Source organism: Moschus berezovskii, chromosome 20, assembly GCF_049115385.1.
Source record: "Moschus berezovskii isolate FMDL1 chromosome 20, NW_MosBer_1.0, whole genome shotgun sequence".
NCBI lineage: Eukaryota > Metazoa > Chordata > Mammalia > Artiodactyla > Moschidae > Moschus > Moschus berezovskii.
This window is the reverse complement of record NC_142479.1, coordinates 45,197,922-45,218,919: the sequence shown is the minus strand read 5'-3', so window position 1 is coordinate 45,218,919 and position 20,998 is coordinate 45,197,922. Positions and strand designations below refer to the sequence as shown.

The 20,998-nt window shown below is 44.3% G+C and overlaps 2 protein-coding genes across 4 annotated transcripts; both read right to left on the bottom strand.

The window, feature by feature from the left end:
• Positions 1-516: 516 nt before the first annotated feature.
• Positions 517-17,175, bottom strand: ZNF287 (zinc finger protein 287). 3 transcript variants are annotated; one of them, XM_055407350.2, is made up of 6 exons: positions 16,626-17,175; positions 15,860-15,960; positions 13,784-13,910; positions 13,436-13,642; positions 13,258-13,344; positions 517-5,557 (listed from the first exon to the last, which is right to left on the bottom strand). In XM_055407350.2, exons 1-6 carry the CDS (start codon positions 17,026-17,028, stop codon positions 4,005-4,007), a joined length of 2,478 nt encoding a protein of 825 aa, XP_055263325.2. In that variant the 5' UTR covers positions 17,029-17,175; the 3' UTR covers positions 517-4,004. The 3 variants fall into 3 exon arrangements, with proteins under 3 accessions (XP_055263325.2, XP_055263327.2, XP_088685050.1); XM_055407352.2 differs by lacking the exon at positions 13,436-13,642; XM_088828924.1 differs by lacking the exons at positions 15,860-15,960; positions 16,626-17,175 and adding an exon at positions 14,080-15,095.
• On the bottom strand, positions 17,089-18,200 carry LOC129544176 (uncharacterized). The gene is given in 5 exon segments (XM_088828925.1): positions 17,089-17,224; positions 17,313-17,372; positions 17,955-18,117; positions 18,120-18,164; positions 18,167-18,200. Coding segments are annotated over 5 exon segments (405 nt in total). The 3' UTR covers positions 17,089-17,121.
• Between the last annotated feature and the right edge of the window lie 2,798 nt (positions 18,201-20,998).

Here is a 20,998-nt window from a genome sequence, read left to right as displayed (position 1 = left end):
ACTGCCCAGATCTGGTTTCTAAACTGCTGCCTATAAAAAAGAGCCAGGGATTCCTGGAGAAAGGGCTCATCCCATACCTGGGGTATTGAGAGTGCGAGGTGAACCAGAGATAGCTTTGTGAAAAGGCCATTAAGTGCCCAAAGTTGGAGAGGAATGACACAGGACAAAAAGGCTACCTGAAGGTTTCTAACTGGTGAAGTCTGGGATAATCAGAGAATCTGAAACAGTGATCCTAACTGTGCAGCACTGAATCATATATCATCACTGCTGGTGAATCCTGACTCGAAAAATCAGTAATTTAAGCAAAGACTTGAGCATGATCCTGCCTCTAGTGGAGTCCCAGCTGATGAAGGAAAGCTCTTCCTTACAGAGTACCAGTCAATAAATGTAGGAAGAAGGACAGAATTAAAAACTTTCAGCAAATTTTGCTGAAATAATTGATTCTGGCAAGGATCATCATCATTGGATCCCCAAAACCGCCAAGGAAAAGGTTGCTGGTAAATGGGCTACCTACACCCTGCCACATCAGTGCACAGGTTATCTGTTACCTGCAACAGCAAGGACATCCTTTTAAGTTGGGAAGATGTAATCAAATTTTGCACCACAGTGAGTCATCCTTTTTTTTTTGGCTGTGCCAGGCAGCATGCAGGATTCCCCAACCATGGATCAAACCCATGTCCCCTGCATTGGGAGTGCAGTCTTAATCACTGGACTGCCAGGGAAGTCCCTAGTCAACCTGATATTGAGACTTTTGATGGGATGCGATATGAAATACATCTGTGAGGTGTTAATGTAAAAAATGTGTAACATGAATACACCAAGTCTTTGGCCCTAACTGCTAATTTACAGAAACTACAGGAAGAAGATAAACAAACCACATGTACAATCTGTTAAATCCTCAAAGACATTCTACAACTGACCTGCTCTATTTAAAGGAGGAAAAAAAAAGTCCTGGGAAAAAAACCTCAAGGTAGGAAGCTATTCAGGGTGGATGGAACAGACAAACATCTGTATGGCTTGAAGATGGAAACACAGACTGAGTGCTTGAGAGTTGGGAATTAATGTTCATTTTTTGAAATATGTAATGTTATTGTGGTTGTTTTTATGTGACGCACGGTTAGTGTTTAGGGGTGAAATATCTAAGTTACGCTCCAGTTGTTCAGTAAAAAACATGGCAAAATGTTAATTTCTGAATCTAGGTGGATATATATAATTCATTTTATTATTTAACTTTTCTGTATATTTGAACATTTCATAATAAAAAGCTGTGGAAAATAAAAGACTACCTGTTTAAAAAAAACTTCAAAGCATGGATCAGACAACTGTAAAAGTGAGAAAAACATGAAGATATAGGATTCTCCACGATTATTATTATAAGGGCATCAACTGCCTCAGTGTTTTCAGTGGAAGACCTTATAAATTATTTACATAAAACACACAAAGGTAGGAAACACGGATTAATGCAAAGAAAGGAGCTATGGACACTCCACACTTTCTTTCCAGGAGAATAAAGTATAAGGTATGAAGTGCTGTTACAAAAATTGCACCTTAAATACAATGGTTATTTTTTTTTAACATAACTATGGCATGAGCATAATCTGAGAATTATGCAACCTCGAGAAAACCTGCACTTTCTGAAGGGTGATTCCATGACATCGAGGTTAACTACTAGGAGGACAAGGGGAAAGCAGCTTCTTGAAGAAAATGCTCGATAACCTGGAAGATGGTGGCACTCCAGGTCCTTTGCCACCTCCCCCTCAGGTCTTTCCAATATCCAAATGAAGCTGCATGGTCCACACGTGGCTTCCAGTGTTATTTATGGCACCAGAATTTATATCAGGTTTTCCTCACCTAACTCAGGAAAGCTTCTTATAGAAAGATGTCCCATGACTTTTTAGGAATATCCCTGCTAGTAAGATTTGGGGATTCTGGTTCTTCATTTTGAAGTTATTCCTATTAGTAACAAATGGCCAATATTTGTTACATATTTCTTTGCATGTATGCACCAAAAACTACAAAGATTTGCCAATTTCACGCCACATCAGTTACTCTACCTTATTACTCCAGCCTAACTTGACTACATATTCATTAATTCAACCAGCATATCTCAACCACCTACCAAAGGCAAGGCACTGAAGGAACACAAGCAGAAGGGAAGGTCAGCTGTCAGCACATGGTCTGAAATTCTGAGAGTGCAATGCTGTGGACAGTACATACAGTAGTGGTTTCACCTATTTCTAATTGTGTTTCTACCAGTTTTCCTTGTGTGCTGCTTGGGGCCCCACAGTTATTACTGTTTAATAATTACTGCAAGAGTGATAGTTTCTGCATCAATGCTTTTTCCAATGAAATGTCCCATTATCTTAAGAGTAATCCCTATTTTACTTACATGTACGAGGAGTACCAATTTCAGTGATTCTTTTGAAACCAGTCATTTCAATTTTAGTTTCTTATAAATAGGCTGATTTGCTTTTTCATTCACGTGGCCACTCTTATTTTCTTAGGTAATCACGTCTAGTAACATTTCAGCCGTAAGTAGCCTCTGTATCCTCTTTCCTCACCCTTAAGTCTTCAGATTTTTTCCCCTGACCCACTTTCTGTACTAAACTCAAACCCATTTCCCACTACTGACTTTTTCCTCATACTGTTTAAATAGCTGCTTTCATTCATTACTTACTTAAGATAACGGGGTTGCATTTAGCAACCCATTTCAGCAGGTTTCTTAGGTTCATTCCAGGAAGCACTGGTTAAGATCACATCCTTAACTTTGTTACCTTTCATTATTTTAAAAAGCTGTTGCTTCAGTCAGCTGTGACTTTCAGCAATTAAGCCCTGGAAGGATCCAACTAGGAGGTCTGGGACCTGAGCACAGCAGGCACTCAAGAAACATGTTTCAAAGGAAGAAACGGACTTTCTACAGTAAGACAGTCATGGGGGAGCCTTAGAGTATGATTTTAGGAGTCAGATGGGGGGAAAAAAAAGGAACTGTGAATTTAGGAATCAGATGGCGGGGGGAGAACTGTATTCTTTTTTTTCTTCTGGATGACAGCTGTCGAAAGCTAGTGCGTGCTCAGTTGTGTCCAACTCTCTGCAACCCCATTGCCTGGAACAAAAATACTGGAGTGGGTTGCCATTTCCTCCAGGGGATCTTCCCAACCCAGGGATCAAACCCGGCTCTCCTGCGTCTCCTGATTGGCAGGCGGATTCTTTACCACTGAGTCACCTGGGAAGTCTGTCAAAAGCTAGTAAGACTCAGGCTATTATGTTTCAGATACTAAACATATCTACATTTTAAATTAAATTTTAATTTTTGCCTGTTTAAGAAAATTTGTGCACGTATCTAAGGGTTACAGACACATTAGCTTCTCCTAACAGATCATCTTTCACTAGGCTGCTCTTCCTTTTAACATCTCAGTATTTAGAGGAAAGCATAATTAAACAGTGGTCACACAGAAGTCCTTCCTTAACATACTTTCAACCGTTTTCTTTTTCAGCAAACCTACTGGCTTCACATGGCAGTTATGGCATAACAGGAAAAGGGAAGGGGGCCCTTTACATAATTAAGGCTTCAAAGCGGGGAAGAACTAAAGGCCGGAGGGCAGTTCTTCTGTTCTGTCACCCTGGGATTACCCTCTGGTGTGGAAGCTCTACTGGATGGAAGCCTTCCTGTTACAGTACATTCTTAAGGCCTCATGATGAAGTACTTGAAACTCGGTCTGAGTTAGCGACTAACAGGTTTCTGGCACTCTTCCTTTCCTAGGGTTTCTTTCTGGGATGAACTAAACCAGTATCAAGTAAAGGTTATTATGAAGTGAATGTTTTCATCTGAAAATTCACAGTACATTTAAATAGGTTATACTCCCATCACCGACTCCGGTACTTCTGTTGAGCCAAAAATCTAACCCATATTGCACTTCTTTTGAATAACGTTTTCAACAAGCAGAGTACAAGACTAAACGTAGAGCGATTAGGTTTGAAAACCTGTGCGCAGTCTCCCGCGTGCGTTAGTTCCGATGTCTGGCACCTGTGTGGACCCGCTGATGCTGGATGAGGTTGGTACTCTGGGTGAAGCTTTTGCCACAAATGCGGCACGCGTAGGGCTTCTCCCCCGTGTGAATCCGCTGGTGCTGAATAAGGCATGTTCTCTGGCTGAAGTCTTTGTTGCACGCGCTACACTTATAGGGTCGCTCCCCAGTGTGGGTTCTCTGGTGCTGATTGAGTGAGGAGGAATAAATGAATGCCTTCCCACACGCGTTGCATTTGTAGGGCTTCTCTCCGGTGTGGATCCTTTGGTGCTGGGTAAGGTTCGCGCCCTGTCTGTACGCTTTCCCACATGTGTTGCATTTAAACGGCTTTTCTCCATTGTGAATCCTCTGGTGCTGAGTCAGGTGAACGCTCTGGCTGAACGCTTTCCCACACACGCTGCACTTATAGGGTTTCTCCCCGGTGTGTGTTCTGTGATGCTGGGTGAGGTTTGCGCTCTGGCTGAAGGCCTTCCCGCAGATGCTGCATATATAGGACTTCTCTCCAGTGTGAGTGGTCTGGTGCTGGATGAGTGTGGAGGAGTGGGCGAAGGCTTTCCCACACTCGCTGCACTTGTAACACTTCTCTCCGGAGTGAATTCTCTGGTGTCGAATAAGGTAAGTGCTCTGGCTGAACACTTTCCAGCACTCATTGCACTTGTACGGTTTCTTTCCTGTGTGTATCTTCTGATGTTGGAGGAGGTGTGTGCTCTGGCTGAAGGTCTTCCCACACTCGTTGCATATGTAAGGTTTTTCTCCAGTGTGAACCCTCTGGTGATTAATGAGTGATGAGCTGTGGCTGAAGGTTTTACCGCATTCCAAGCACTTGTAGGGTTTCTCTCCCGTGTGTGTCCTCTGGTGGATGGTGAGGTGAGCACGCTGGCTGAAGTCTTTCCCGCAGTCGTCACACTTGTAGGGTTTCTCTCCTGTGTGGATCCGCTGGTGGATGGTGAGGTGGGCACGCTGGCTGAAGGCTTTCCCGCACTGGTGGCATTCGTAGGGCTTCTCCCCCGTGTGCATCCTCTGATGTGCGATGAGGGATGAGACATGTCTGAACTCTTTGCCGCACTCTTCACATTCGTAAGACTTCTCTTTGGCATGGCTGTTTTGGTGTGCGATGAGGGATGGGTACTTCCTGAACTTCTTCCCACACACCTTACACTTATAAGGCTTCTCTCCGGGGTATATTTTCCTGTGTACGATGCCGGGGCTGAAGGGCTTGTCTTCATCGTACGTGAAAGTTTTATTGTCTGACTGGGTACCAAACTGCATAATTAGGTTTGAATGCTTTTCAAAATCACTTCTATATATATCATATTTATAGTCTTCTACAGGACCATCTTCTTGTGAAAGGACTGACTTCACACTGAAATGTCTCCTTTTGCTGGGAATTCTCCTGAAGGTCTCTGCCACTTGCCCCTCCATTCTGTCATCATAGTCATAGGATTCTTCCAGTTTGATGAGCTTGATTCCATCCCTTTTGAGTTTAGAAACATTTTCCACCAGAGTACACTCTTGGGCTTTGGTTTCCCATTCTGAAATTTAAAAAATATACATAAAAAAGTCTTCCTCTGTTTGGAGAAAGGAAACTACTAAAGTAGAAACAACATAATGAACATGAATAAAATGCCTAAAAAGACTGTGGCTTTGACAGCCTCATAACATGGTCCTCAACGTGCAGGCAAGGAGGATAAAACAGCAGAAAACAGGCCTAAATAGTTGAAGGAGGAGCGGCTCCTCCTTATTTAACACCAGTGTGGAGTTACTAGAATAGGTGAGGTCAGGCAACAGAGCTAAGAAGTGAAAACAGATGAAGAACAATGTGGCGTGACTTTCATTACATAATCATTTATAATCATATAAGTTAATTTACATAACAGGTCATAAAGCAGGCTGGCTGTCACCACCCCTCCTTCCAATCTACCCTGCACATCCTCATGATATCCTGGGCAGTTTCATGGCGTGCATCCCTGCTTTAATACTTATAGTAACTCCTACAGCCTTGGAGCAGTGGTCCAGACCCTCAGCGTAAGCATCCCTGTCACCTGAAACACATCAAGTGAGTGGGGTCCCCCCAGACACCCTGAGGCAGAAACCTTGGGAGTAGGGCTGAGCCCTCCAGGAGGTTTAAGTCACATTGAAGTTTCAGGATCAGTGGCTTAAAGGATGAAAGTTAAAGGAAAAAAGTTAAAATACCTCCATTCAGTACTCAGGCCCCAAATAATCTACCCTTTTCTAACCTCACCTTAAAGTCCGAAGTTATCCACATAACTTACAACTGTGTCCTCATCATCTTCTGAAGGTGCCACTAATTCCAGACTCCAGATTTCTCTTATGACACCTTCACCTATTAAGAAAGATGCTTATGGCCCAGCTCATGTTTCTTTCTCCTTCTTAGAATCCTAAAGTACAGATTAAGTTGAATTATACAAAACTGCCTTGAATTATACAAAACTGCCTTGTATATCGGAGAAGGCAATGGCAAGCCACTCCAGTACTCTTGCCTAGAAAATCCCATGGATGGAGCAGCCTGGTAGGCTGCAGTCCATGGGGTCGCTAAGGGTTGGACCCGACTGAGCGACTTCACTTTCACTTTTCACTTTCACACATTGGAGAAGGAAATGGCAACCCACTCCAGTGTTCTTGCCTGGAGAATCCCAGGGACGGGGGAGCCTGGTGGGCTTCCGTCTACGGGGTCACACAGAGTCGGACACGACTGAAGTGACTTAGCAGCAGCAGCAGCAGCCTTGTATATAGGTCAATATAGCAGAATATCAGCAGTTTCATATAGTTCAGCTTAATATAATGTTGGGCCTATGGCAGAAGTTGGCCTTACATTATTTCATAGTTTTGTGTGTTTATTTCCAACTCAGATGCAAACTCTGGAAATGGCTTATCCTTCTTTTACATTTCCTTCAGAAAAAGGCATGAGACTCTGGATATGGAGGCCACTCAAGTGAACCTGGTAAAATAAATGACAATACCTTGCTGTAAAATGGTGAACTCAAATGAAAGCATGCACATGTGCGTGCACACACACGCAGGGACCCCAAAACCTGACGGCAAAGCCATCAAATATTCATTTGTTGATGCCTATGTTTCATTATGATGACTTAAAACAAATTTAAGCTATAACACCTTTGAAATCAGGTAAGAAATTTGTAACTTGAAAATATTAAGAATTATATAATGAAACATCAAATAGAGTTTATAATACAGTACAAACAATACTAGACAGTTCAGAAACTTTCTAAGATGCAGCTCAAAGTAGGATATTTACAAATATATCCATTCAGTAGACTCATCCATCAAGAAAGGACTAGTTAGAATAGGAGATAATGGAATAGTAGGTACATTGACCTGAAAAAGTGTGCAGGGCATATTAACAGGAAAAAAAGAGAGAAAATGGTATGTAGGGAAAGATCCCATCAGTGTTAAGATGTGTATCTCCGACTCCTCACCCCAAACCAGGGCCTTCACCCCTCAGATCAGCATTCTCTGCATGCCTGCACATACATGTGGTTAAGGAAAGGGAGACATATAGTTCATTACTCTGCCTTGTGCTGCTTCGAATAACACACTACTTTTATTACTTTGATTTGAATACAAAAATTAGACATTACAAAATGCTTAGGAATAATGTTAAATGAAAAAAGCAGTATTATGACTAGCATGAAAATTCACTAGAACTAGGTAAATATTATCAAGATGCCAACATAGGATTTTTAAGCTTCACAAAATATTTTCTGATTTTCAAGACACTGCCTGTATTTCTTTGTTATTTAGTACTACAAATGTTGATGTATTATTTATCTAGTGGAAAAAAATTTAAAAACAACTTTCTTAAACCAGGATTTATTACTTCCTCCTTAAAAAAAAAAACCAAAATGAGAATGTTAATGGCATGTATGGGAAAGTGTGTGTGTGTATGTATGTGTATATGTGTGTGTGTCTGTGTATATATGTGTGTGTGTGTATACACACATACATATACACACACACACATATATATATGGCTTCTGAGGTGGCTCAGCAGTGAAGAATCCACCTACCAATGCAGGAGATGCAAGACACGGGTTCCATCCCTGAGGTGGGAAAATGGCTGGAGCAGGAAATGGCAATCTGCTCTAGTATTCTTGTTGGGAAAATACCATGGACAGAAGAGCCTGAAGGGCTACATTCCATGGGGTTGCAAAGCTAGACACAACTGAGCAACTGAGCACAAGCACACAAGTAGTGTGTATATGTATATATAGAGATGAGACAGTCCCAGAAACTGGGTTTAGCTTCTATGTGATCAGAATTAGTCTATGACAGAATGTTCCATACACCTGAGAAGGAAGTACTAAAGTTATAATTAGGGACTTCCCTGGTGGTCCAGTGGCTAAGATTCCAAGGTCCCAAAGCAGGGGGCCTGGGTTCAATCCTTGGTAAGGGAATTAAATCCCACATGCTGCAAACTAAAGACCTGGTGCAGCCAAATAAATAAATAAATCAAATAAATGAAATTATAATTAACAAGCTTAAAGTAACAAGTCTGAATGATGACAACAAAGAAATCGCTATTATAAGCATACATAATTAAACCAATGAGACCATTAAGCAGGGCTAAAATATGTGTATGCAACTAACCAGAAAGGATGGATTAAGAGCACAAGGTATCACACAGTGGTGTAATATTTCTAGCAGGAGAGATCAGTGTTGATCAGGCTATCAAGGGAGGGATATCAAGGATGGGGGGAGGTCTGGTCTGAACCTGAAGTGATAGGTGGTCCTGTATGATGTAAAGAGAACCATGAAATTCTGAGACAGGACTGGCCGTCAGAGACCAACACAGATGCTCTATTTGTGAGTCGTCAAAGTTCCCACTCCTCAAGCATGACTGATGAGATGTTGTAACCAAAGGTTCAACTTACACCTCTCTGAGCCACTAAGAAAGTAAAACCCTTAGAGGCCCCAAATCAAGTAAAAGCAGAAGTCTTGGAAGTTGATGCTGACTGCCCGAAACACTCCTCCATCCTGTTTATGGCCTCTGCTGCTGCTGCTGCTGAGTCACTTCAGTCGTGTCCGACTCTGTGTGACCCCTTAGACGGAAGCCCACCAGGCTCCCCCGTCCCTGGGATTCTCCAGGCAAGAACACTAGAGTGGGTTGCCATTTATGGCCTCTAGCTGCCCATTAAGGATGCAAGAGGTTTGGGGGCCAGAAGACAGAGCCTGTAGCCAACCAGGAGGGGCAGCGGGCAGGAGCCTGTATGCTCGGTGCCACACCCTCTTTATAGAGGATGGGCTAGAAAAATAAACAAGACGCAAAACCTCACCTCAGCTGAAGGAGGAGAGGAACTTGTCTTTCTCAGTTTTGTCCTCTTTGGTGGGAGCAACATCCCCCACAATAGGCCCCCTTTTGGGGTTTAGAGCCTTAATTCAACCTGAATCATCTGAAAAACTGAAGTGGCCCCAGAGGGGCAGTGCCTCCCAGAAGACTGTCCTGACTGCAGTGCAGGGCTAGTTCCATCCTGCCACCTGTTTTCTCAGTATTTAGACTGTGCTGAAATCACTCCCTAAATAATTTGGTGTATATTTTGTGGCACTCTGTCAACTACAGCCAATAGGCCATAAATTGTAAGAATCAGTTTCTCAAGTAGCACCCTTAAAACACCTGGTGATTAGATAAAGTTAACTTTTTAAAAAAGTGAAGCAATCTGCTCTAAGGGAGCATGTTATTCTCTGTCATTATTAGTAATTTAATTAATTAATTTAATTAAATATTTAATTTACTGTTGCTGCTGCTGCTGCTAAGTCACTTCAGTCATGTCTGACTCTGTGTGACCTAATAGATGGAAGCCCACCAGGCTCCCCCATCAAAGATCTTCACGACCAAGATAATCATGATAACGTGATCACTGACCTAGAGCCAGACATCTTGGAATGTGAAGTCAAGTGGGCCTTAGAAAGCATCACTATGAACAAAGCTAGTGGAGGTGATGGAATTCCAGTTGAGCTATTTCAAATCTTGAAAGATGATGCTGTGAAAGTGCTGCACTCAATATGCCAGCAAATCTGGAAAACTCAGCAGTGGCCACAGGACTGGAAAAGGTCAGTCTTCATTCCAATCCCAAAGAAAGGCAATGCCAAAGAATGCTCAAACTACCGCACAATTGCACTCATCTCACACGCTAGTGAAGTCATGCTCAAACTTCTCCAAGCCAGGCTTCAGCAATATGTGAACCGTGAACTCCCAGATGTTCAAGCAGGTTTTAGAAAAGGCAGAGGCACCAGAGATCAAATTTCTAACATCTGCTGGATCATGGAGAAAGCAAGAGAGTTCCAGAAAAACATCTATTTCTGCTTTATTGACTATGCCAAAGCCTTTGGCTGTGTGGATCACCATAAACTGTGGAAAATTCTGAAAGAGATGGCAATACCAGACCACCTGACCTGCCTCTTGAGAAACCTGTATGCAGGTTAGGAAGCAACAGTCAGAACTGTACATGGTACAGACTGGTTCCAAATAAGAAAAGGAGTACGTCAAGGTTGTATATTGTCACCCTGCTTATTAAACTTGTACGCAGAGTACATCATGAGGAATGCTGGGCTGGAAGAAGCACAAGCTGGAATCAAGATTGCTGGGAGAAATATCAAAAACCTCAGATATGCAGATGACACCACCCTTATGGCAGAAAGTGAAGAGGAACTAAAAAGCCTCTTGATGAAAGTGAAAGAGGAGAGTGAAAAGTTTGGCTTGAAGCTCAACATTCAGAAAACAAAGATTATGGCATCTGGTCCCATCACTTCATGGGAAACAGATGGGGAAACAGTGGAAATAGTGTCAGACTTTATTTTTTTGGGCTCCAAAATCACTGTGGATGCTGATTGCAGCCATGAAATTAAAAGATGCTTACTCCTTGGAAGGAAAGTTATGACCAACCTAGATAGTATATTAAAAAGCAGAGAAATTACTTTGCCAACCAAGGTCCGTCTAGTCAAGGCTATGGTTTTTCCTATGGTCATGTATGGATGTGAGAATTGGACTGTGAAGAAAGCTGATCGCCGAAGAATTGATGCTTTTGAACTGTGGTGCTGGAGAAAACTCTTGAGAGTCCCTTGGACTGCAAGGAGATCCAACCAGTCCATTCTAAAGGAGATGAATCCTGGGTGTTCACTGGAAGGACTGATGCTAAAGCTGAAACTCCAATACTTTGGCCACCTCATGGGACGAGTTGACTCACTGGAAAAGACTCTGATGCTGGGAAGGATTGGGGATGGGAGGAGAAGGGGACGACAGAGAATGAGATGGCTGGGTGGCATCACCAACTCGATGGACATGAGTTTGAGTGAATTCCGGGAGTTGGTGATGGACAGGGAGGCCTGGAGTGCTGTGATTCATGGGGTCGCAGAGAGTCGGACACGACTGAGCGACTGAACTGAACTGACTGTATTCCAGCATTGATACTGGTAGATAACCAGAAGTCAGTGCCTTAAAAAAGGAAAGGAAATGCAAACGAGTACAATGTACTTCTTTTCTACACAAAAGGAGAGCTAAGATTATATTTATGATTTATCTCTGCAAAGAGAAACACAGGAAGGATAAACCAGAGACAAGTGAACAGAGAAAACTGCACACAGTGGGTTGGAACAGGGCAGGAGGGAAGACAGCACACGCCTTTCTCTACAGTTCTGACTTCTGAACCATGTTAATGCTCTTATAGACTCAAAAATGTAAGAGTAAATAAAAAAGAATCAAGAAATAAGAAAATACTAAAACTGAACCCAAATGGAATCAAACAAGCTTAAATGTACATCAAACTGTTAAGAATACCAGAAGGGAAGAATTCAACTAACTCTGAACCCAGCATTCTTGATGGATATCCTTGTGTATCCTTGGTGGAATATTTCCTGAGGACAAGAAGGTGTTCTGAATATTACCTGAACAGTCTATTTCACCGATATAATTCTGAAACCATTCTTGTGTGTATTATTATGACAGAGCAAATGAGCAGACAGATATAGTGATGCTGGGAACCAGGGGACTCACTGTGTGGGAAAGGAAGTAGAAAATGGATACGGGAAGGTACAAGGTGCACCTTGTAATGCTGAACTGGAATTTGAGTTACCAGTATGAAACCAGGTTTCAAGAAACCTACACACGTATTTCACAGCTCTACCTACTGAACCAATCTAGAAGCAATGGTACCCAGAATAGGGAACACCCTCATTGCCCAGATTCTGGCTTCTCACCACTAATCTCCACTACAGTGAACCACTGTTCCTCAGAGAAATTCCAGGTCTAAGGTGGGTACGAGGCATGCCTGCAGACCATCCTCTGCCAGGACACACTGAAACATGGATGGAAATGCCTCAAAAGGACATGACTTTGGGCTGAAAGGCGGCCATCGCCCACATTTGGGACAACTGATAATTAAAAGCAACTCCCCCAACCCACAAATGGAATGGACCAATAATACACTGGATTTTAAAAAGTTCCGTTAGTCCACAGTGACACGTACATGTAAGAACGGGATGGGAGGAGGGATAGCTGTTTTTTACAGATAAATAATTTCGAAGAGATGAAGAATTAGAAAATCATCATTTTTCAACCTGTAATGTAATAAAGCAAGGATCTTCAGTGGACACTACGAATCTTAAATGAAAGATCATCAGGGACTAGAATAGTCATTCTAGGTGTCAATCCACAGATGACTACACAGATGTAGAACTGCGTGAATGTGGCAAACAGACAGAGACTTCTGTCCGTATAGCTCTGGCTTTACATATTTTTACAATTTCTGGTCTTGTAAACATGTTATCTTTTTAAATAATTAGAAAATAAAAAAGGAAGAACTGAGGTAGAAGACTGGAGGCAGGTGGATACAGGATTTTGTCAATAGACAGAGTAAAAGAAATTAAAAAAGACATCGAAAGGGTCTGAAATTTAAGATCTTAGGGAACGTTCATGCGTGCTTAAGGATACAGGAAGGGAACACAAGGAAAGCCCCAGACAGAGCTCTAAGAGAGGGAAACCAAGGATCATGGAGAAGTACAAAATGATATATGGTAGATCTCTTCCTGAAGATGGGATCTGGAAAGAAGCATCACCGAGCAGCTCAGTCATCTCGACAAGCTGGGGTGTCTCTGTGTACAGCGAGTGACTCAGCCATATTTAAAAGCACATCTCACACACTTAGGATAACACAGGCTCTTAAGCACAAAGAATCTCATCCCCTGGTGGTTCTTTTACCTGGACTTGGGCCTTCTAGAATTTCTTTTAGCACCATCCATGGTTCTTCCAACATGGGGATCACAGTTGGTCTATACACTGTAAGTCCTGTCCAGGAGGAACAAAATGAGTTTTACCCTGAAGATAAACAGTCATTCTACATTTATTAACTGACTCCTTCTTACCCATGAGGACAGACCTCTTACAGGAAAAGAATGGTTCACAGACACGATCTCATGAATGAGGTCACTGCCCTTTTGGAGCAGAGACAAAAATCTCCCACCACCCTGGAGGATGCGTGTGCAGAGACTGTGGGGGAGGCAGGCGCTGGGCAAGGCGTGGGGTGGCGGTCCTGGGGGGCCGTGCATCGTGGTTCCTGATGACCTTTCACTTTGAAACCTTTCATCTGGGAAAAGGGAGCAGAAATTGGCTGTTTCTGTGCCTGAACAGATGAGCATGTTCACCTCTAGGCCCAACCCACTTTTGAGAGCTGAGGAAAGACAGACTCTGGCATGTGTGTGGCTAGGGGGCACAGACAGACGCTCACCTAGAGAAACCATGTTCCAGTAGTTCTGCAGTGTCACGGTCTTGTACAATTCCTTCTGCACAGGACGCATGAGCTCCCAGTCCTCCTGGGTGATGTCCACTGCCACATCGTTGAATGTCATAGATTCCTGAAACATCGGAAGGGCACAGTGATGGCACAGGTGCATGCATGGTGGGGGAACCACAGAGTCTTGAGCGTTGGCAGGACCCTAAAGGTTACCACCCAATATTCACCCAGTGTATGGATGAGCAAACTCAAATGGCCTAGAAGAAGTATGAAAATAAAATCAGATTTACCATTTTTAGTGCAGGCATTGGCAGTTCCATCTTAAAGAAGAAAGGGATGTGAACACAGACGACACAGAGTTGAAAGGTTCGGCTTTTCAAGTGCTGTCTTATGAATTAATAAAAGGCGTTATAATTTGACATTTTAAGATGTTTTGTCTGCTCTATTATGGAAAGCAGAGCCCTTCCTCTTCCTTTCTAAAATAAAACTGGTACTAATAACCACACTGAAATACTGAACTTACAGATACATCTTACAGTCTGGTAAAGTTAGCATTCCTCTGTTCTTCCTTTGTTAAGAAAATAAAATTCTTGGTTACTCTCACATGTTTTTCAAATAAATTTTCTTTCTTTAAAAAACCGTATTGGGATTTTCAAATCACAGTTAAGTGTAAAATTTAGGGAGAGCTGACAATTTTACAATATTTAAGGCTTCCTCTTTCATGTCACATAGAATAACACAAGATTGCAAAATTTATACTATGTTGAGTTCTGGCTATTTTAAATTTGAGGGGGTAATACTATGAATGGAATCTTTTATTTCATTTTATGATCTGATTTTTTCACGTATATAATAATGATTAATTTTTGTAAACCATTTTCTGTAGTTGTCACTTTACTCAAATTTTCCATTATTGTTTCTAACAGTTTTCCCCTTGATTTCCTTAGGTTTTTGGGGTAAACATTCATATTATCTATAAGTAATAATTTTACTAGCCACTCCAGTACTATTGCCTAGAAAATCCCATGGATGGAGGAGCCTGGTAGGCTGCAGTCCGTGGGGTCGCTAAGGGTCGGACACGACTGAGCGACTTCACTTTCACTTTTCACTTTCCACTTTCCCACACTGGAGAAGGAAATGGCAACCCACTCCAGTGTTCTTGCCTGGAGAATCCCAGGGACGGGGGACCCTGGTGGGCTTCCGTCTATGGGGTCACACAGAGTCGGACACGACTGAAGTGACTTAGCAGCAGCAGCAGCAGCATCAATTTCAGACCACATATACTTTTACAGTAAACCTTTCTCTTAAGACGGCCTGAGCTGCTCTTCCTTAAGATAACAGAGACTCATAATCAACAGGAACACCACACAAGTCATGGCCTTTAATTACCTGTTAAAGAAAAATAATAACTGTTGTTTAATCTCACTGTGGTCTTCTTGATGTCTTACTGTAGTCCTGACTAATGGGTCTCATAATATTTAATGCTTACAATCCAAGAGGAATATTCTTTCATTGGAGTTGAGTAACTCAGGCTATGAGTAGTTAAGCATCTTTGCCCCAAGTCACGGATTCCGTGGCAGAACCCAGAACCAAATCTAGACCCACATGGCTCTAGAGGTCAATGCTTTAGCCTCCATGTGATACTGCTCCTTGAAAATAAAACAGCACCCCTCCTGCGGTGAGGAAAGGGATGATTAGAAGAAGCAACGGGTCCCATTTCCTGTAAAAGGAGCTCACCTACCTTAACAGGCCAGGGAGACTTAAGTTGAAAATTGAGGCTTAGGTCTTTGATAGGACTTCTGGGGTCACAGAAGGTAGAGGGCCAGCTTAGAATATGCCTTCACACATGAGGGAGGCATTTTACAATCACAGAAGGAACTGACACTCGGGCTCCTAGTCCAGGGGTTAAGACTTTGTACTCCCAATGCAGGGGGCCCCAGGTTTGATTCCTGGTCAGGGAACTAGATCCCACATGTTGCAACTAAAGATCCCAAGTGCTGCAACTAAGATGCCCGGTAAGCAAATAAATAAATAAATAAATGTTTTAGGAAGAAATAAACTGACACTCACTTTGGTAACCAAGTCATTGAACCACCCTGCCTGGAAAGCTTGTCTTCCTTTGGAGTCGTCCTCTGGGGTCTCCTGGGAAAGGGTGAAGTTCTGAGGAGCAGCTGGGAAAGAGAGAGAGAGAGACCATGATGGAGATCAGAGGTGCCTGAAGAGCCTAGGAAACTCTTTACCAGTAGATGTTTTCTTAAAGCAAAGAGGAGTCAGAAGGAAAGCAGAAACAGCACCCCTGCTGTGAAGAACTAGAGGGAAGGGGCAGTGACTCACCTGAAGACCCTGGTGCAGGCCTCAAAAACAAGTCTGCTCCGGGACTCTTCGGAATAGGTGCCAAACTCACAGTTTCCTACTAAACCCTCACGTGATAGAAATTTTGTGAGTTGTCTTTTTACTTAGTAAAGAAATATTCCCTGGACACTTTCCTAGCTATTTGTAAGCATAGGTTAAAAAACTAAAATCCAGTTCATAAAACAAATTATTTACTGGCAAAAGGTTCAAACCTCTGTAGGGAACCTCCTGAGGGCTCACACAGGGGTCATCTATTGCACCTGGCCACTGTTTTACAAGACACATCGTCTGTGTTCAGAGAACATGTGTTGGGTTCTGAGCAGGTAGAAGGGGAATGCCATGGAGAAGGGGGTTCAGGTGAAGTGGGTCCTCACTCATTCCCTGAGCTCCGTTCTCGTGATCACCTCCAAGGGCTGTTCTCTGACATGATGGCTATTTTTTGGACCACCCTGGGTTCCACCCACCTCAGTCCTACAAGTCTTACCTTCTTCTTTCAGAATATGAGTCAAGTCCTCCACCAGCGTCACCACTTCCTCGCTGTTCCTCGGGTACTGGGACTTTACCCACGTCCGAACCTCCCCAGGCAGGATGCTCAGGAACTGCTCCAGAACCAGTAGCTCCAGGATTTGCTCCTTTGAGTGAATCTCGGGTCTCAGCCACTTAAGGCAGAGCTCTCGGAGCTGGTTCAAGGCTTTCCGAGGACCGGCCAGGTCTGGGTACGGGAAGTTCCTGAAATTCTGCCGACAGGTCTCAGTGTCACGCAGGAGTCTCAAGGCAAGGATTTCCTTCTCAACATTTCGGGGTCCGCTATGAGCCTTGTCTGTCTTCCATGTTAGCAGGACTTGGGCGCGAGAAGAACTGGTCGTCCTCCTGCTTGGGGAGAACATTGCTACAAATAGGAGAGTCAATCTGGCAACAGACTTTATTTGTCCAGGTCAGAGCCAAGTGCTTGAAGTCACATGCTAGAGCCACCGAGACATTTACGGAGGGCTGCTGCAGCCAGGGGCTGAACAGAGGCAAGGAGGAGTCAGCTGTCTTCCTTGCAAATTCTGAGCCCAGAACTCGTAGGGATGGGGAAAGACCCTGAAACACAGGAACAGACCACAAGGTCAGGAATTCCTGGTGCTCTCGCCAGACATACAAACAGAAATAGCCGACCTAGAGACCTTACCAATTGGGCACCAGTTGGGACTGCCATAAAAGTGTGGTGCTAGATGCAACGACTTGAATCCTGAGTAAAAACACAGGTCAAACTTCTAACTTGTACAGAATTAAAAAAAAAAAAAAGCCTCAGTATTTTAGTCATTGATATTACACAAGCTGTAATGACTCAAGTGACTCTCAAAAACAACAGCAAATCTGTTACTTCGAACAAACTAGTATAACTTTTTAAAGCCCTCAAGGTTGGGGAAAAGGGGCGAGCCATCCACCTGCTCTGCATATCGATGCCGGCCAGACTAAGCCCATCACTACCTGAGGTCTGGGACGGAAAAGCAGCAGAGGGGACCCGTGTGAGTTGAAGCCCGTGCACAGATTCTACAGGACAATTCTTTAGGAATACATTTGGAACCAGTTTTCCCACAGAAAACCTCACTGCAGGCCTGACACCACCTGTCCACGGTCCCCACCTCCGAGCCCCCCTCAACCACACCGTGTCCCCTAAAGCCGGTTGCTCACTAAGGCCTGCAGGGCAGAGGCGCCCCTGGCCTCCTCACCCGGCGGGGGTCCCCCAAACTCCGCAGTCTGAAGGTCGCGGGCAGCTGCGTGGGGTCTGCCCCGCAGCCCCCACCCCTCAGGCCGCCCGCATCCTAACCTGTGGCCGGACCGGCGGACGCGCAGCGGAGCGGCCCTAGAGGCCCCGGGCAACAATGGCGGCGGGCGCAGCGCCTGCGTGGCGGGCTCGGTTCCGCGCTGCAGAGGGGCCTCCGCCCGCCACGTCTCGTCCCGGAGGGCACGGAGCCTCGGCCGGAGCCACCCGTCCAGCCCGGTCCTAGGAAGCCCGGCCCGGAACCACCGAGACCCGGCTCCGCCGCGACCTCGCCTCGGCGCCACTGCGCATGTGCGCAGGGAGGACGCTGCGCGCCCGCGGAGCCAATCGGAAGCCGCGCCGGCCCCGCGGCTGGAGCCGCGGATAGTGGACCCGTTTCCGTGGCAACCTCCTCCACCCACCCCCTGTAAATTGGTCAGTAGCCGCCGAGGTTCTGAGAGGGCTTTTAAGTTCCCCTGGGCAGAGGCAGGTCTGGTAGGCGACTGAGAGAGAGGTCGGGGAGCAACAGTATCTGGAAAAAGGGGTGCGGATGAGGGGGGTGGGGATGGGGGGCGGTTGTAACCCTGCGCGAATCAACCTGAGAAAGTTGGTGCCTGAGTTCTTAGAGGAAGGATGGGCAGGGAAAACGTGGGTCTTAAGGCAGAAAGTAAAAAAAAAAAAAAAAAAACGTAAAAAACGCGGCCCCTGCTTTTGAACTGTGGTCTTGGAGAAGACTCTTGAGAGTCCCTTGTACCGCAAGGAGATCCAACCAGTCCATTCTAAGGGAGATCGATCCTGGGTGTTCATTGGAAGGACTGATGCTAAAGCTGAAACTCCAATACTTTGGCCACCTCATGCGACGAGTTGACTCACTGGAAAAGACTCTGATGCTGGGAAAGGTTGGGAGCGGGAGGAGAAGGGGACGACGGAGAATGAGATGGCTGGATGGCATCACCGACTCTGTGGACATGAGTTTGAGTGAACTCCGGGAGTTTGTGATAGACAGGGAGGCCTGGCGTGCTGTGATTCATGGGGTCGCGGAGAGTCGGACACGACTCAGGGACTGAACTGAACTGAAGGCAGAAAGACTCAAAGTGGTGGTTCTTTACTATTGACTGTTAAAGACTCTGAGTCCCTCCTCAGGAATCTGATTCTGAGACTCTCAGATTGGAAACAAGAACAACATCCTGCATCACGTTTATAAATACAACATACCAAAAAATGCTTGAAAATAAAAGTATGAAAAACATCCAAGTGTTCTCATTATCTACGGCTGTGTTGGTAAATCACACCCAGACTTAATGGTGTTAAAGAAGAAGCATTTTATTATGTTTATGGATTCTGTGGGCCAAGAATTTGGAAGGTGAACAGTGCCTGTGGCTTTTCTCTGATCCTTTTGTTTCTGGAGCCTCAGTTGAGAAGATGATTTGATGGCAGGGAGGGTCCTCTTTCAAGCTGTATCTGTACTCACATGTCTCCTGGTTGGGCTGAGATGGCTTAAGGATAAGCTCAGTTTAGACATGTGGCCTTTTTGACTTGAAGGGCTCAGCTGGCAGCTGAGATGGCAGCTCTGGGCTTCAAGAGCAGGTGTCCTAGTGAACGAGAGAGAAGCCCGTGGCTGATTAGAATATAGCTGTGGAAGTCACAAAGCATGACTTAGATCATACTCCTGGCCAAAGGCATCACAAGTTGTGTGGAATCAAGTTGAGGCAGATATCGACTCCATCTCATGATGGGTGGAGTGTCAGAGTCTTACTATTACCTCACCAAGCAAATCTGAACAACAAAAAAGTTGGGTATTGTGATGATCTTTGATGTGTCAACTTGGAAAGGCTACAATCTCCCACTATTGAATCAAACTCTAATCTAGATGGTGTTGTAAAGCTACTTGTAAGTGTGGTTGCTGCTGCTGCTGCTGCTGTCACTTCAGTCGTGTCCGACTCTGTGTGACCCCATAGACGGAAGCCCACCAGGCTCCCCTGTACCTGGGATTCTCCAGGCAAGAACACTGGAGTGAGTTGCCATTTCCTTCTCCAATGTGTGAAAGTGAAAAGTAAAAGTGAAGTCGCTCAGTCGTGTCCGACCCCTAGCAACCCCATGGACTACAGCCTACCAGGCTCCTCCATCCATGGGATTTTCTAGGCAAGAGTACTGGAGTGGCTTGCCATTGCCTTCTCCAGTAAGTGTGGTTAAAGTCCATAAACTGAGATGAATTAAATAAAGGAAATTATCTTATTAAATAGGTTGGGTCTGAATCAATCAAGGCCTTAAAAGCAAAACTGAGGCTTCCTTGATGAAGAAAAACCTCTGGACAAAGCTTCCAGCCTGCTCTTTCCAACAGATTGCCCTCCAGTTTGCCTAGTCAGTCTCCACAATCAAGTAAGCCAATTTCTTGCAAAAAAAGAGAATCTTTCAGTATGTATGCCCTACTGGTTCTGCTTTTCTGGTGGAACCCCAACTGATGCAAGTAATAAACCTAATTTCTAACAAAATAGAATCTTAAAAAATCATTAGGGGAGGGACTTCCCTGATTGTCCAGAGGTTAAGAATCTGCCTTGAAATATGGGGGACACATATTCAAACCCTGGTTGGGGAACTAAGATCTCACATGTCTTGGAGCAACTAAGCCAGAACACCATAACTACTGAGCCCCCACGCCACAACTAGAGAGTCTGCGCAGCAAGGAAAGGTCCTACATGATGCAACGAGGATCCCACATGCTGCAACCAAGACCTGACACAACCAAATAAGCAAATAAAATATTTTAAAAATCATTAGGGGAAAGGATAAGCATGATATCAACTTGATAACACTTATAAAACTTGACAGAGAAGACATATCATCTTAAATACACGTCTCTAACAATAATGCCTCAAAAGATAGCAAGCAATAACTCATATAACTGCAGAGAGCAAAAACAGAAATCAAACTGAAGCTAGAAACTTTAGTACACCCTGTAGAGCACACTGTGATGGCCTGTAGCACCCCCCTCCCCAGCCGTCTGTGTGTTTGGCTGCTGATGGTTCACAATAAAATATTTCCCTGGAAATTGTCCTGACTGAAGCAAGCATCCTGTCTCAGGTCACAAGTCCTCCCTGGGGCAGCCACAT